The 18605-nt window shown below is 35.7% G+C and overlaps 1 protein-coding gene across 1 annotated transcript; it reads right to left on the minus strand.

Annotated features, from left to right (window-relative positions):
• Positions 1 to 10166: 10166 nt before the first annotated feature.
• LOC140882792 (nuclear pore complex protein NUP35) lies at positions 10167 to 16149 on the minus strand. Its single transcript, XM_073288994.1, has 4 exons — positions 15992 to 16149; positions 14779 to 15385; positions 14142 to 14253; positions 10167 to 11397 (listed from the first exon to the last, which is right to left on the minus strand). The coding sequence occupies exons 2-4, from the start codon at positions 15369 to 15371 to the stop codon at positions 11089 to 11091; spliced, it is 1014 nt and encodes a 337-aa protein (XP_073145095.1). The 5' UTR covers positions 15372 to 15385; positions 15992 to 16149; the 3' UTR covers positions 10167 to 11088.
• Positions 16150 to 18605: the final 2456 nt, after the last annotated feature.

Consider the following 18605-nt stretch of genomic DNA (forward strand, 5'->3'; position numbering starts at 1 on the left):
CCCACAAGGCATCATCCTGCTTGATAGCCCAATCCTTCCGGTTTGTTTTGACTATTTTCTCCAATATCTTCTTGACTTCCGATTAGAGATCTCCACTTGGCCATTTGTTTGCGGATGATATGTGCATGCCACCTTGTGCCTAACACCATACTTAGTGAGCAAGGTATTAAAAATTTTGTTACAGAAGTGCGTACCTTCATCACTGATTATAGCTCATGGAGTGCCAAACATGGTGAAAATATTCTTTTGCAAAAATTTCACTACAACACGAGCATCGTTAGTTGAGCTGGAAATTGCTTCCACCAACTTCGAAACATAATCCACAGCTAGTAAAATATAGGAGTAACCAAAAGTCTGAGGAAAAGGACCCATGAAATCAATACCCCAAACATCAAAAAGTTCAACTTCCAAAATATTTGTGAGAAGAAATTCATGTTTTATAGAGATATTTCCAGTCCTTTGACACTTATCGAATGATTTTACTAAGGCATATATTCATAAACAAATAAGGCCAGTAAAAACCAGATTGTAGTACCATAGTTGCAGTCTGTGATGCTCCAAAATGGCCTCCGTATGGTGCTGAATGGCATTGCTCCAAAATATCCTTCTCTTCTTGACCCGCCACACATCGTCCGATTACTTTATCCGCGCATCTTTTAAACACATATGGGTCATCCCACAAAAAAACTTGATGTTGTGAAAGAATTTCTTCTTTTGATGGCGGTTCAATTTGGAGGTAAAACAACACTAGACAAAAAATTAGCAATATCAGCAAATCATGGGAGAGTAGAATTTACCTTAAAATTTTGTTCATCCAGAAAAACTTCTTTTATAACATCCTCTTCTTTGACGTTCTCCAACTCAAGTCCAGACAAGTGATCCGCCACTTGATTTTCACTCCCCCTTCTTGTCCTTGACTTCAAAATCAAACTTTTGTAGTAGGAGAATCCACCTAATCAAACGTGTCTTTGCATCCTTCTTTGCGAATAAATATCATATCATTGCATGTTCAGTGTAAACAACTACTTTAGTTCCAATCAAATAAGGCCTGAATTTATCAAAAGCAAAAACTACTACAAGAATCTTTTTTTCAGTAGTGGTGTAGTTCTGTTGGGCTGCATCCATAGTGCGACTCGCATAGTAAATTTTCCTAAACATTTTATCCTTTCGCTGGCCCAAAACTGCTCCAACAACATATAAACTAGCATCGCACATCAACTCAAAAGGCTTCTTTCAATCAGGGACGACCATTATAGGTGCGGTGATCAATGCTTGCTTGATCTTCTCAAAAGCCTGCAAATAATCATTATCAAAAATAAAAGTGGAGTCTTTTTCAAGAAAATTACATAAGGTTTTAGTAATCTTAGAAAAATCTTTGATAAATCGACGATAAAACCCCGCATGTCCTAAAAAACTTTTGATGCCCTTTATGTTCCTTGGTGGTGGAAGCTTTTCAATTGCAACCACCTTGGCTCTATCAACCTCTAATCTCCTTGATGACACTTTATGTCCAAGTACAATGCCCTTTTTGACCATAAAATGGCACTTTTCTCAATTAAGAACTAGGTTCTTTTCTTGACATCTCTGCAAAATAAGGGAAATGTTATGCAAACAATCATCAAAAGATGAGCCAAATACCGGGAAATCATCCATAAAGACTTCCATATTCTCCTCCACCATATCCGTAAAAATAGCCATCATACACCGCTGAAACATAGCCGGTGCATTACAGAGCCCAAAGGGCATTCACCGGAAAGCAAACATGTCATAAGGACACATAAAAGTAGTCTTCTGCTGATCTTCCGGTGCTATAGCAATTTGGTTTTAACTGAATAACCATCTAAAAAGCAGTAATAACAATAACCAGCAAGTCTATCAAGCATTTGATCAATGAAAGGAATTGGAAAATGATCTTTATGAATAGCCTTATTCAACTTCCTATAATCTATACATACTCGCCAGCCAGTCTTTGTACGTGTGGAAATCAATTCATTATTTCAATTTTTCACCACAGTGATTCCACTTTTCTTAGGCACCACTTGAACAGGAGATACCCAACTACTATCAGATATAGCATAACTAACTCCAGCATTCAACAACTTCAAAACTTCATTTTTCTCAACTTCTTTCATGGCGGGATTCATCCGCCTTTGATGATCCACATAAGGAGTATAAGATTATTCTATTAAAATTTTATGCATGCATATGGTAGGACTAATTCCCCTAATATCAGAAATCGATCATCCTAAGGCAGTTTTAAACTTCCTCAGGACCCTCAATAATTTATCCTGTTCATCTAAAGTAAGATAAGAAGAGATAATTACCAGATATGTCGAATTTTAACCTAAGAATGCATAGCATAAATGGGCAGATAATTTCTTGAGATCATGAGTTTCTAACGGTACCTCTTTGACATCATTATCCAAAAATTCTTTTTCATCCACATTCTTGTCTATCGATGTTCCAATAAGAAACATCTCCTGCTCTACACAAGAACACTTAAGTGTTTCTATTTTCCTCTCCCGAGCAACAAATAGAATGTATCAGTTAAACTTTGATTCCAATATCCCTAGTAAAAATCTAGGCTTAATGATATGTGATAAACAATGTTCTTACAAAAGCTCTGTTAAAGTTATACACCCTCCCGAGCTATATAAACATTAACAGTGTATTTTCTATTGATCCTATTCAAAATCCCCCTCCCAGGTACCGATTTCAAATAAATATGACAATTCAATTCTTGATCAGGTAATTGAAAGACAATCAATTCTAGAAAAAACACAATTAAATTAAGGGAGTTCAATCCAATAAATTAAAGAGTTGCAGAAGTCGTCTCCACTAAGCTACATCATCCTCTAGATTTAAGAATTTAGTTCATGATGAAAAAGAAACCAAAACAAATCATGTTCTTCAAACTAAACATCAATTCAGAATTTAAAAAGCTTAAGCAAAGAATAACAAATCCGAATAAGCGCGTCTCTGTGTCCAGGTAATGCGATATTCGTCTTTGTTCCTTCTTGTTCTTCAGAATTCAGCAAATTTCTCAGTACTTGATTCTCCCTCGATTTCTCTCGTTTGTGCGTGATATGTTTTTGATGCATGCGGTTGCTCCCCTTCTTGATGCTCTTCAATTTCCCTTTTATACATGCTCAAAAGCCCGTAGAATAAAGCCCATCGATCCCTATCTTCAGATTTCCAAAATCGATTTTTTTCCAAAATTACGCATTAGCGTTATAGCACTACATATTCAGCGCATCGGCGCTTCTTTCACGAACACCCAGCATAGCAGCTCTCCTTCAGCAGCCCTGCAACGCTTAGTTTACTCTTTTTCGTCCAGGTTTAGCGCTGTAGAGCTAAGCCCCTTGCACATCAGCTCTTCCTAGCCTCTTCGTCAAATTAGCGCTGCATCTCTTTTTCTCTAGCGCAGCAGCGCTTTCCTCTCAAACCACAAGCACAGCAGCGCCTCTTCCTAGCGCAGTCGTGCTTCACTCACGAACAATCAGTGCAGTAAAGCTTCTCCTAGCGCTGTAGCGCTTGCTCCAATACTTTAATTTTTCCATTTTTCTTCTCTTTTCACCATCTTTTGAATATCCTTGCATATCACACAAACAACAAAAAAACGCATAATTCCGCTCGAAACAACTCAAAATCCAAGTTAATTCATATGCAAATTAAGTGCATAAAATTCACTTATCAGACTTAACATTGCCTTAACTGAAACTTCTAGAATCAATACAAAGATCAGTCCTCGTCTAAAAGTACAAGTGTGAATAAAACACTAGAAAAACTTAGCACAAAATGATCCTTAATGATCAAATATTTACTTGAATGAGTGTGCTATATTAGTTGTATAAATTTAGCATTTTTTAGAGTGCTTGACTGAATTCTTGATCATTTAGATAGCTTTGAGAATGTGTAAGAGTTGGAGAGTGTTCTTCAACTGATCTTCAAGACTATTTATAAGCATTGGTCTACAATGGTCATAAATTCTTACACAAGTATATGTTCCTCTCAATAAATATCTGTTTCCTTGTGTTTTAAGTCTTCAGGGAACAATCTTTGAAAAATAGTACATTCTACGCCCTATCCCTACTGCGACGTCTACAGTGTTTTGTCCTTGTCCATAAATGGTAGCAGTTCAAATCTGAAGGACTCTGATTTTTTATAGAATGTTTAGTGATTGAAATTTACTTTCTTTAATATTCTTGATAAGCTTCAGTCGCCATAAAATTTAGTTTAGCACCCTTCACTTGTCAAGATAATCTTCCAATTATGGTTCAGTCAAGGTGCTGAGTTCAGTCGCTATTTCCAGTCTTCAATTCCACAGCTAATTTTAGTTTTGAAACTTTCGATATCTTCAGTCATCTAGTTCAGTTTTACAAATCTATTTAGGCTTAGGATTGTTTCTTAACTTCGCCTGATTAGTCCAGTTGAGTAGCCCAGTTCAGTTGTCCAAATTCGTTCAGTTGAGTTACTCAACTTGGTTTCTTAATTTCGCATTCACCATTTGTTTAACACAAAAACTTGATGATTGATTTCTCAACTATACATTTATATTTCACCCCTAGTATGTTTCAATGACTCATTTGGTGTTGGATCTTGTTTCTCTCGTGCCCGGAAACGCAGAGGAAGTTTAAAATTTTTATGTAAAAACGAGGACTTGTGCAGCATTCAAAAGCATAAAACATCCATAGGATATTTAAGAAGTTTTTGCCTATCAATCTTAAAAGATTGATGATGGCTCCGACCAAGTTGTGAACAACTTAGTTCTTGAAAAGGTAGACACTATCTATAAGCTTTCAAGAGCACACCTTGCTCAAAAAGACAAGCTTCCAAAAGCATACATTGCTAAAAAATGGCTTCTCCTTCAAATTATGCCCACGACTAGTCAAACTAGATCCATCATAAATATACACTAGAATATTTAGAGTATTTTTCATTGAGAATCCTTTGCCTTTTACACACAAGATGAAAGACAAAAATTTGGAGAATATTAGATGGGGTGGACATCCATATGGTGTGTGAGAGGAGGGAGAACGTTTTCTTAGTTCTTGGAGAAGTTGTGTTATAACAAAAGTTAAAGAATGCATAGTAAATTGTGCATCTTGTTTTGTAACCCTTCATCTCCTCTATCACATGTATTGTATGTATTTTAGGTCAAACATATACATACATGGCCCATGAACTTAATATTTAATTAATTATCAAACTGAAACCCATTTAAGTTCAATCAATTAATTAAATCCTATTTGAACTCATTCAAGCCCACTAATAGAATAATTATTCAACGCTATTTTCATTTGGGCTCTACAAGACCCAATAGTGTTTAATTAATCTAACACTTGAATTAATTTAATTATTTGGACTCTACAAGGTCCACTAGTGTTTAATTAATTCAACTATTTAGTTAATTTAATTAAGTTCATAATAATAATTTTGAAAATCACCATTTTCAAAAACTAATTACTTATTCAAGTCAACTTTTAATCTTGGAACACTTCCACAAATTAAAAGTTACTTTCTCCTTTATTCTCCTTTAGAAGTCATACTTCAAATTTATCTCTTATAAACTCCTTTATAAGTCGTTCAACTCATTGAACTAATTTTATTCTCAACGGGATCTAGAATATCAGTACTTGTGTGATCCTCAATGGTTCAATGATACAACTAGAAGTGGGTTCACATCTCCATGTGATTCGGGATCAACAAGTCCCTATATAATCTTACCCTATATAGCTACATTCTTATTTATCAACTCCTTGATAATAAGAACTTGAGAAAACTCAAGGTTTATGGTACCCAACCAGTCATGTTAAACGACTAGAAGCATCGCTTACAAAAATCCCTAGTTATCAAATGATAGTGTCTGTAAGAACCATTCAATTATGGTTAGCGTACAGTACAGTCCCTTCAAATCATATATCCCGACCGATTTGACAACCATTGGTCTATCGAGAGCTGTCAAAGAATCGATAACTATGTGTCATGCTGTAGTTGCATCGAAGATGTAATTAAAGAAACTCATTTCTTAATAACCACCTACTCTGATCAAATATTTCAAGCAACAAATACATGAGATCACATAGGATATCCATACCCGAAGGTAAGCGGCGAATCTTTGACTACAATGCATCGACTCTTACATATTTCGAGACAACACCCAACCTTGCCACCTGATGACTTCAGTGGAGTCGGTAAACAAGTCAAAGTGAAGGGATAGCACATAGAGTCTCCATATTGTCTGGGATCATAAGGACTAATGATGTACAACTATAAACTAAGATTTTTCCACTCGATAAGTGAAAACCACTTGAAAATTCTTTTAGGGAGAGTTGTTCAGTGCACTCTACAAGGAGCACTTATTTTATGCTTGGATATCACAATGTCTCCTACCAATGAAACGTGGTAATCACATCGCAAATACTAGTCTCAAGCTCGAGCGGCTTTTGTCCTTCTTTCTGTCGGCTGAATCAACTAGGAAAGTTTTAGGATATATAGTATTTAAAATATGAGTTTCATGATAGTCATCACATAACCATCTCATATTCTTTCTATTATTTGTATATTCAAAGGCTTTATCTATGCAACTAGCATGGTTATACAGATAAAGATGTGTCAAATTAAATAATTTAAATATTATTAAAATAAATATTATCATACAAGAGTTATTACAAGGGCTCTCGGCCAACACTTGGCTCTACGGGCACCTACTCTAACATTCGGGTACTATATTTTTCTTGTCTTGACTCGTTTACATCCAGAATTATTTTCGTATATATATTCTATTATTTGAGTGTACGAACGTTCCCCACCTACTGAGTGTTTTTCCAAACACTCACCCTTTATTTTCCTTCCCAGATAAGAACAAAGATCCATTGGACAAGGATGAAAAAAAACATGTTTTGGGGTCGGTGATCAATTTTCAAGACAAAAAGACGTCAAGAATTGTTTATAATTTGGTTTCCTTTATGTTATCGCTTCTGAAATCACATTTCGATTGTAAAAGACAAATCCGTTTTATGTAATAGACTGGCTTTATGATCTTTTGATGAACTACGAGTCTTATTGTTGCAATATTAAATTGTTTAACAACGTCGGTGCTGCGTCTCAGTCTCGGAGCGTGACAGAGGTACCCGTGGGAGATAGGGTTTAATGATACTGTCCGGGTGGAAGGCGTGTCTGGCCATGCAGGGAAGCCTTAAATTTGCTGGTACTTGTGGCATATTGAAGTCTTCCCTGGCCATTCAATACATGGAGACTAAATCAATTCATCGTCAACCACGTCCACCGAAAATCAAGGGACACGTTCCCTCCCACGTTTACCAATCATGGCTAGACCATGACATGACCCACGTCCTTGCATCGTGTCCTCTATCCTTTCTTGTTCGGTTGTGTGCAGACATCACTCGGAAAAGGTTCATTCTACCCATTCAGAAGCTTAAACAAGGAAGACACTTTACCTAGGAGGTTTCCCACTCTAACCTACCCAATTTTCTCGGGTATCATCAATATATTTTTAGTTTTTGCATTAATAAAACATTAAAAATATTTTAAAATAAAAGTTCAAATATAATCCTAATAATTATCATCTCTAATACATGAGTGTCCACTTTCTTGATATCTCCGTCCAATGTTTTCTAGAAATTTAAGCATCGTAAAATAAAGGAGCAAAACGCACAGCTCCCCCTTATGAAATATAAAAAGAGCATGTTTATACCTTCAGAAAAATAAATAGGTTTTCTGTCTCCCCGTACCCTTGTTGAGATTGATGCACATGCACATACATTGCATCTATAAATCTATATTTTGTACGATTTTTCGAGGAATATACTTGCCCGTTAATTGTCTCCTAAATTGTGATATTGTATTCACGTGCTCCATTCTTTCACAAAACAAAAATTGCAACAGCCTTTGGAAGCGCAAAAATAAGATCGAAATGTATTTTTCAAACAGAAGCGGGAGAACACATGTGAAGCCTAATATTGATTCAAGATTCCCTCCAACACCTTCATGGTCCTTTCAAAGGATGGCTAATATTTTTTTCTTTTTTTAAAAGGATGGCTGATATTAGGGTTGTTTCTTATGAGAAAAAAAAAATCAAAAGGTATGATGTATTATTGTTGCTTAAACAATCAGTGTGGTTTTTTTTGTTGTTGCAAACCAGACTATGCTTCTTGCCCAAGGAACAGGTGGGACTTTTAGAAGCCACTTATGGGTTGTTTCAAGGATAGAATCAACCTTCGGATCTACTCGGGCAATCTCATTCGTCACTAAATTGAACTCATTTTTATTTCCATTGTTTCAAATTTCCAGAACAAATCCTTTAGTTCTAAACTACTAAATATTTTTTTAAAATTATTTTACATATGTCTTAGGCTAAACCTATGCTCAGAATCATGAACCAAATCTTTTAATGTCTCTATCAACTTTTTTGTCTACCACTTATAAATGTCCACCTGTTTTCGCCCAACTCTCCTATTTCCTCCAATAGTTCACTAAGAAACAAAGTCCAAGTATCTCTATTCTTAACCTCAACAATTGCAATTGCTATTGGCATCATACAATAATTATCATCTCTTCCAATTGCTGCAAGTAGCTGACCCCATGTACAGTCTTAAGGAGGCAACCATCAAAACCTATAATTGGTCTACAGTTGGTTAAAAAGTTCATTTTCAATCCACACAAAGAGTAATGCAGTTTTCCAAATGCTGATCCAACACAATTTTCTCTTATCCTGATTATAATTCAGCTACCAGGATTATACTTCAACACGGTTTCGCAATAATCCCTAAGGATCTCATATTGCACATTATTAACCCCCTGATACTTTGAAGAGCATAATTCTTAGCTCTCATTGCTTTCAACTTGTTAGCATTTACACCACATTTTTACACCACATTATTAACCACACTAGCTCTCCTAATGTAATTAATCAATGGATCTGTCTTAACGTACATGAGATTCACAACTTGGTCAATTTTCTTGGCCAAATACTTGTAATCTGCAAGCCAGTTTGTTGCTACTTTAGAACATGTATGTCTACCTTTCAATGTTTTGATATGAAAAGTTGGTCCATCCATTTTTAATGAAGCATGAATCTTCCACTAAAATTATTATTCCTTGCACACGGCTGTTATCCTACTTTTTTTCATTTTTATAAAACACCGCTTCAAATCCCCCTTTAACACTAACATCAGACAACACAGATTTAAATTCTCTTGCAAATTTGAATTTCATACATACAATCATTTTAAATTAATCATGTCAAGCCCCTCTTTGTAAATAGGATGTTTTGAAGAATTATCATCAAATTCATATACATTTAAAATCTCATCATCATCATCATCATCATCATCAACTGGGTCATTGCACCATCCATCATCAATATCTCTTCCTTACTCTTACTATTTGTCTTTCCATCATCAAAAACCCCTTCATCAATAGACCTTTTACTAGCTAAATCTAAATTACCATCACCAGATGACATTGAATCTCCATATTCTTTGTAGGATTAATCAGAAAAATCATCAAAGTCACTCAAATCACCAAAACCAATTATTTCTGGTTCATCACTTCTAAGAGAATCATCTACATGAACATCACCTACATGTTTATCTCTTTTAGGTTCATTAAATTCCCTAACATGTATGTTGTTACCTCATGAATCAAGAACCTATAAAGGCTTTCCCATTGTCTCCTCAATCCAAAAAATCAAGTTATCTTCATTTTGTAACGCTCATACAACAGTCTTATATCGACATCCGTTTTAATCTAATAAGACCTTTTTCAATCACAATTCCAGGCAACTCAAAGGAAAACCTAACATTTAACATATTTTCCCACACAAATTTTACAACTCATACAAATCATATAAATTTAACATGTCCAAATTCAAATGTTTAATTTCATACTTAGCCCCTCCGACGTATTGCAATTTCGGGCAAAATTCAAACCGACCACCATACCAAACATCAACATCGATTAACAAATACTCATGAGAAAACAAGAAATATGAATTAACAACCAAAAATACTTACCTTTCTAAGACAACAAACGAAAGACACTTGTCAATTTATTGAATGAATAAAATTGAAACATACAATCTGAATATATAGAAATTGTATCCGATCCACAGAATAAAAAAACAGTACAGTCTACTTTAAATTCAAAACCCTGTCTAAGTGACTAATTATCTAAAGTTTATTTTAAAATATTCAACAATCCTAATAAAAAAGGTAAAAGAGATGGAAAGCTAAAAAAAATTATTAGTCCAGCCAATAGACCGATAAGACGGAAAGAACAACATATCTGAATGATTCCAGTCACCTTATACAAGATTTCTGAAGAATAAACTAAGAAAGAATATACAAGAAACATGAAGGGAAGACAAACAAATTCAATAGACTGACGCAAGGAGGCTTTGTTGTGCTTTTTCAAAAGAATGCTTCTTTCTCCATACGATGCTTTGCTGCAACTTTTCGCTTGAAAAAATTAGGGCAAATAAGAGTTACGGACAATTCAAATGTTCTATATAATTGAAGGATAAAATTGTTATCTATAGCTCATTTTTCACCTTTAATTAATTTGGGACACGTGTGTTAATTTTGAAAAACGTTTGGAGATGGAAAACCTATTTATTTTTCTTATGGTATAAATGTGCTCTTTTTAAATTTCATGAAAGGATGCCCTGCATTTTGTTATAAAATAAAGATACCGACATCAAGAAGGTAAATTTATATTTTGGCATTCATCTCAAAATTCTGAAGATAGAATTTCATGTTATAAAAAAAAAACAAAACAAAACAAAACCGAAGGAATGCCCTGCTCCGGCTTGAAGATGAAGGAAAATATCACAAGCCAAAATGAATTGAACAATTAATAATACAAAAAATCTCTTCAAATTTAGTCAGATTTTCGTTTTAATTTTTTGTAAGAGGTTTCAAGTTCACGCAGCACTTATCAAAATCTAGCGAGTATCGACGAGAAAACAAAAAAAAAATGAAACTTTAACCGCTCAGCAATCTTGTAATGAATTTTCACCTCGCATGGTTGAATAAATATCAGCTGAAAAATCACCAAAACTGAAAACTAGACACCAAACATCAAGTCCATAACCTTTGACACCATTGACTTGGCAGGAGTGGCCATAGTGCCAGCAGATTGTCGAGCACTGGGATTGCTATTCTGGAGATTGTATGGATAAGGGGAGACTTTGAAACCGCTTGATTCTGAAATCGTATTTGAAGTTGTGTGTGTGAATGGCATGAACCCTTGATTGTGGAGCCTCTCGTTCAATACATGACGTTGCATCGGATCAACAGGCTTCACTCCTATAATAAGAACTCCATTTATTTCCGAGCCGTTTTTCCTGAGCGCCTTCTGAGCATCAGAATGATTCTGCGCAAAGATTTGCAATGCATATTAGATATACCACTAATTGGCATGTTCAACTGTCAGTTGACATGAATATACCTTGATATTTCAAGTACGAATATAAGCAGCCAGGTGAATCTCAACATTTTAATGCCCAAAATCGACGTTTTGCTACTTGAAACAGAAAAGTCTACTGTAAACTAATAATACATGAGTATAATATGGGGTGCAATTAACTGAAAAAGGCAAAAAGCTTATGACAGTTAACTCGAAGGACAACCAACCAAAAATTTGCCATCTTACTCATTGTAACAATATTAATAACTCTCATCCATAACATAGAATCAAGGAAACAAGGCAAGTGCACCACTGCTTAATTGTGCTAGACATCATACTCAAATGCATTACTTGAGTCAACTGTACGGGTCTTCTAAATAAATCAGGATCTACATTTGAGTGTTTAACTATCATTGTAATGACCCGAATCCTTGTTTGAATAAAGTATAATTGAGGATGGGATTAAAGAATTATTAATTAAGCATTATTAATTAATCGGTTAATTGAGGATCAGCATGTGGGGATCCACCGGTCAATAATTCAGATTATCTTATCCCAAGTAATCCAACTAGACGAATGAAACTGTGACACGTGCCAGATAAGATAGAGTCAGGATCTTCTAAACTAATCCGGATCCAGCCCATAAATAGGAGTCGTTTTCATTGATTTCCTTCACCGATTTCCCTCGATTTGTCTCCCGAGTTCTAGCCATATACCTTAGCTTTTCTAGCCAGCTCTAGCGCAGTTTAGTGTTGGGAAGCTTCAGAGCTAGTGACGGCTTGAGGAAGGGTCACAATCAGATTGAGACGTCATCAGCGAGTTGACGACGAACGTAGGTATAACCCTAAAACTTTCAATAGTGAGTTTCTGGATCTGGTATGATAGTAATTTCAGTGTTGGTATTGTTTATGTTCAGACATGTAAAATTTGGTCAGATTGTTTAGTGAGATACGTGACGTACTGACTGAGATATTCAACGTAGTATACACACTTATATGTTGCATTCTTATCTGTTGCATATTACATGATTTACTGCTTTGGCATATTATACATGACACATCACATTGGACCTAATATCTTTGAGATATACCTTATTGTTGGGGCCGCTCAGCCCTGTTCTGTTTTGTGGACAGTTGGTATCAAAAGTTACAGTGTCCGACGGGACCCGCGAGCTCTGATGACCCTGGACATTGTAGGTCCACGTCTTGTTAAATGTGGGAGCCAAAACATGTCTCGGGCAGATCAGAGACTACACACTCAAACGCCTCTAGACTGAGCATGAAATTCTAGACTTGATCCTTGATATCTGAGCATATCGCATTTGTATACATCATATTGGTTTGTATACTCGTACATTCTCGTATTGGGCCATTTTCGCTCACGTCCTTGTTTTCATCTTGGACAACCCATTCCATGGGACAGGTTTAGGTTGGGCGGATCAGACGGTCAGGCCAGTGGCTAGAGCAGTTGAGTTTTCGGTGGTGATCCAGTTGAAGTTGTTTGGTTTCTCGTGCAGAGTTCTGATTTCTATTGTGATTGTATTAATGTTTGAGATTTAGATTATCATCCGTGTTTTCGTTTGGGGTTGTAAAAGTACTTAAGTTGTTTTCCGCTATTTATTTGATGTTATTGTTAAGTTTAATTATGCATGATTATTAGTCTGTTTAGTGGTGTCTCGGGTAAGGGCGCTACAATCATGCATTGGACAATGTCAAAATGAATAACACAACTCAGATACTTCAACCCTAAAACAATAGAAGTACTTGCTTTTTCAAGGATAACAACAAGATATTTCTCATGACAGGTTTCAAGGTTTTGAATCAAATAAAAGCCTTCTCATAAACTTGAGAATAGATGACTCAGATTTACATAACAACTTAAAGTTGTGTCAAATGACTCAAATGGAATGCTACTACATCAGTAAATTCGCCTAAACCATGTCAATAAGAGGATGTATTTTGAGATGTGCATAACCAAGCTAAGCCGGCCTTCATTCAGAACAAGACACGGGAGGGGAAGGGTAGCAAGAAGGATAATTCATTTATATATAGGGTGTGCTTGGAACAGATGATGAGATTATTAATGTATGGATACAATATTGGATTATTATGTTTCATGTGAGGATTTTTTTTACCTGAGATAAAAAGGATTCGTGTTTGGTTGGTTTGTTGTATTGAGGATAATAGTGTGAATAATTTGTTGAATGACCTAAATACCCCTTTGTAACTTCATAAACTACAAGAAACACTTGTCCAAAGACCTACATATTCTTCTTCCTACACTTCACCGCTCGTCTTTCTCAAACGGTTCGTACTCCAAAAGCAAAAGTGAGGCGTTTTGCAGTATCTTTCAAGATTTGTTGGTTTCAACTCTATTTCAATCGCGGCCATAATATATAATTAAAATAAAAAAGCGGATCAGACTGACACCTCCAAAGAGCTAATGATCCAAAACTAATAATAGAAAGTGTGTCTGCAGCAATTTTCTCCGCAAACAGTTCAACACAATCACATCTCTTCCCCAATAGCTACCTAAGATGTGAAATTTAATTGTGCCAATGAGTTTATAAAACATGCTGGACAAACCACAACCTGCTCATCTAACAACACAAAAAGACTAGTTAAGCTTCTAAAAACAGCCTAATAGAAAACGTATAAAGTATAACACATCTGGAAAACAACATATTGTGTTAGTAATACTAAGAGTATAACCTGATATAAAATGTGCATCCAATTAGCTTCTCTTGGCCCAGGAATGTGCTTCAGAATCACCCCACACTTTTCAAACTCCCGAAGAACAAGATTGGTATCAGCTGGTGAAAATCTGGAAAACAAATTTTAAAACATGATCACAACTTTAAACACTAAAAAAATGATAAAAAAATGATATTCCAAACCTTGAATTGTTTAAACAGCGAGCTCAGTCTTCTTGCATAAAATGGGATGGAATGTTCTTTCAAAATTTGAAAAGATCAAGACCACATATATTATTTAAAAATTGAAATTTACTTCACATAAAGTCATAACAAACAGGTTGAAGCGGTTACCAGAATAACTGTATCACATAAATGCTGGATTTGATCAATTAAGTTGAGCTTGATCCCCGAAAAGACCGACAAGGTATATTGAAAAAAAATCTCAACAAAATTTAAAATACAGCATCTCAAACTACAAATACCAGCATATTATCAAATATCAGTCTATTGTTTACCAAATGATATACAAATACTAGTAGATATTATCAGATACATTTGGATGATAGCTAAAAGATTATAATAAACTCCTCAGCACTGATACATATAATGTAAATGCCACTCAAACACAGAAAAGAGAAATCATCGAATCATACCCATAAACAGTAACCCAAACATCCTCGTCCAAATTCCCCACCGGTACCAAACTTTTATTCAGTTCAGGTCTTGCAACCTCCCTAGGCGGTGGCAGCACTAACAAGGCACCGGGTTGAACCACACCTTCAACCGGAGAACCCTTCCCCTTGTCTTCTTGCTCCGCAATACCACCACTCTTTGGAGGTGACCACCAGCTAGAATTCATCACAGGGCTCTGCTGATTATGCTGCAGTGACTGCTTACTGGTTCCAGCGTACGAAGTGCTTACCTCAAATTTGTTCTTTGGAGTTGAAAATTCTCTGACCAAACTCTGTGTGGGTGTTCTAGGATCTGATTTTAATTCTGGAGACACTGCATATTCCAGAATCCCTGATTCAGGAGAAAAGTCAGATCGGTCCTCGAGAGTAAACACAGGTGGAGGAGGAAGATCAGAGTTCGCAAAATTTTCGCGCCATAGAGCAGAAACTGCAGCTGCCTGACCAGGAGTAGTGAATTTTCCCCCAGATCGTCTAGATGACACAGGGGATGCTAAATCTTGAAAAAACAAAGATTGCCGCCCAGATCTGGGGGTTCTATTGGCACTTGTGTTCATCTCTTTATGGGCCCCTAGATATTCACAAATTCAAAAAATAAAATAATTAGACAGCCCAGAAATAAAAGCACCATATACAAATATACAAGATGTCCCATACCAGAACGTGAACCATGTGTAATATCATATTACATTTGGCATAACAAATTTAGGACACGAATTCTTAACCAAAATAGTAGATTCCATGTTGTTTAACAGAAAGAACCAATTACCACAGATTCACTACAATAACTTCTTTCAGACATGAGAATTCATAATAGTTACCTCACTTTAACCGAACAAAAGAGCAAGGAAAAATTGGCAAACTCGCATTCATAAACTCTTGTAAAGCACGACTCTACAGAAACAACAGCACAATCAGCTAAGTGGCTTATACTTATTGCTTAACCTACTTAGTAATCCGACATGACCAGAAAAGATTATACGAAATTAAATGATCATGGATATACAACATAAAAGGGTAGTGTAACAGTAACACACACACACACATACAAAAATTAAAAAAATAACGCCAAAAAAGCTCAAATTGCGAATTCCATAACAGGATCTAAAACAACATTAAAGGAAAAATAATTCAAATATTTCATACGCAATAGGACATAAATACAGAGGAAGCATACCTGAAGCTCGTGCACTAGCTTTAATGCAGAAAAATGATTTGGATTTCACTTCTTGGAGGGTTTCCTAAGCCATTCCTCGATACAAATAGAGCAAAGTGGGAGGGAAATTGTAGAACCCTAATTCCTAATTTTAACATCTTAATATTAATATGAAGTTAACGCGTGAGCTCGACTACGTCTGAAATTTTTCAAAATTAATCGAAATGACTAAACATGGATCATATAGGGCCCAATAAAAATGGGCATCATCGTGTTCTTAGTTTGGGCTCCAACCATTTTGGTCCGGATAATGACACCCACACATTAGCTTTCATCAGTTTTGATCCATAAATGTAATTTCATTATTATCTTATGTATTTAATTTTATCTAATCTAATTATCAATAATTAGATTACATGAAAATATGTTGTGTTGTTATGTTTTAAAAATATTCAATAAAATTCTTATCGATTTTGTTTATCGGAAATTATTTTCGATTTTAGTAGTTGTTTTTTTTATTTGATTTAAATGAAATGGAAGTATTTGACATATTTATCGGCCTACTTCATCTTTCTTGACAACAAATTGTATTATTTATTCAAGATCAAAACTCAGATTTCTCAAAATAAAAGTCGAGTTGACCACAAAAGCAAAGCCTCGCACTCCCACATGAACGGGGAGGAAGATGAAAAGGCAAAATAAACAATTTCTTGTGCAATTATATTTGTGGTGAGATAAATACGGCTGAAGTTCATCACCGTGGGATGGTTCAATAAGTCATGAATATCATTTGCCAGATTGCGATATATACCCTTAGCTCATGTCTAGGATTTGTAACTATTTGTACAGCCAATAATAAATCTGAAGTGTAGTGACTTGAATTCTGTTTTATATAATTATATGTTAAAACATTATTACAGGATCATTAATCAAGAATATTAGTTGAATCAGCATCGGGAAGTTTGGAAGGACCCGATAAAGTTTGGAAAGAACCGAACTAGTTCGGAAAGACCAAACTGGGTTCGAATCTTTCGAACCTAGAGAATCACATGGGTTTGTGACGTGTTGATTTTTACCTTGACATGTAGCAGTTCGGATCTTCCGAACCCAGGTTTCCAAAAACGTGTCAAATCGCTAAAATAGGCGAAAAACATATGGAGTTCAGAGCTTTGGAATCCAGTTCGGATTTTCCAAACTTTGGTATATAAATTAAACAAGAAGAATTGCGTAAATCATTCTTATTATTTCTACTAAAAAAATCATAATAAAAGGTAATAAAATCACTAATTGATCTCAAGATAATTTCCTATTCTAGATAATTCACAAAAAGGAAACTATACAAATTAGTATCTACAATATCTCCTAAATATTTCTGAAATCTTCAACATTCCCCCTCAAGCTTAGGAATAGATATCTCTCATTCCAAGCTTTCTACGAAGATTTTCATGATTTTTCTTTGTGAGACTCTTGGTTAGGATATCAGCTTCTTGATCATAAGAGGAGATATAGGATAATTTAATGTCTTCTTCTTCCATTTCATCCTTAATAAAACTTTGGTCTAACCTTACATGTTTCATTCGGTCATGATGGACTGGGTTGTGCACAATGCTGATAGCAGATTTACTGTAACTGTACAACTTGATAGGTGAGCTGATAGTAATTCTCAAGTCTTGCATTAACCATTGTAGCCAAATAACTTCACACATCCCTTGTGCAATAGCTCGATATTCAGCCTCGGCACTACTTCTTGCTACCATGGTTTGTTTCTTGCTTCTCCATGTAACCAAATTTTCCCACAACTTCGAGCAAAAACCAGAAGTTGACTTGCAGTCATCACTTCCAGCCAAATCGGCATCAACATATGCCTCAATGCTTCGGTTATTATTATTTTTTAAGAACATAAGTCCTCGGCCAGGATTTCCTTTGAGATATCTTAAAATATGATTCACTGCTTGTAGATGGCTTTGAGTTGGAGAATGCATGTACTGACTTACCACACTGACGGCATATGCGATATCAGGCCGTGTGAGAGATAAGTATATTAGTCTGCCAACCAAGCATTGGTATCTACCAATGTCTGCATAAGGTTCATTCTCCTTAATGCTGCTCTTCCAATTTTTTTCCATGGGGTTCCTGCCGGTTTGCAACCCAATTTTCCAGTTTCTTGCAACAAATCAAGAGTGTATTTCCTTTGATAAATGAAGATGCCATCTTTACTTCGAGCTATCTCCATGCCAAGAAAATACTTTAAGGATCCTAAATCTTTTATTTCAAATTCTTTCCTCAATTTTCCTTTGAGCTGAAGAATCTCAACACTGTCATCACCTGTAATTAGGATATCATCCACATACACAATGAGGATGGCCTTTTTTCCACCTTCTCCTGCTTTGATGAAAAGAGTATGATCTGCCTTTCCTTGACTATATCTCAGTCGCATGAGAGTGGAGCTAAATCGAGTGAACCATGCTCATGGGGATTGTTTCAACCCATACAATGATTTCCGCAGCTTACAAACTTTCCCTTGCTCATGTTCTGACTGGAAACCAGGTGGAATCTTCATATACACCTCCTCTGAAAGAGTTGATCCCCCCCTAGCCAAGTTGTGGCTAAGGGCTTTGAGAGTTTCTTATTGTAA

This window comes from Henckelia pumila, chromosome 2, assembly GCF_033568475.1.
Source record: "Henckelia pumila isolate YLH828 chromosome 2, ASM3356847v2, whole genome shotgun sequence".
Classification (NCBI taxonomy): Eukaryota; Viridiplantae; Streptophyta; class Magnoliopsida; order Lamiales; family Gesneriaceae; genus Henckelia; species Henckelia pumila.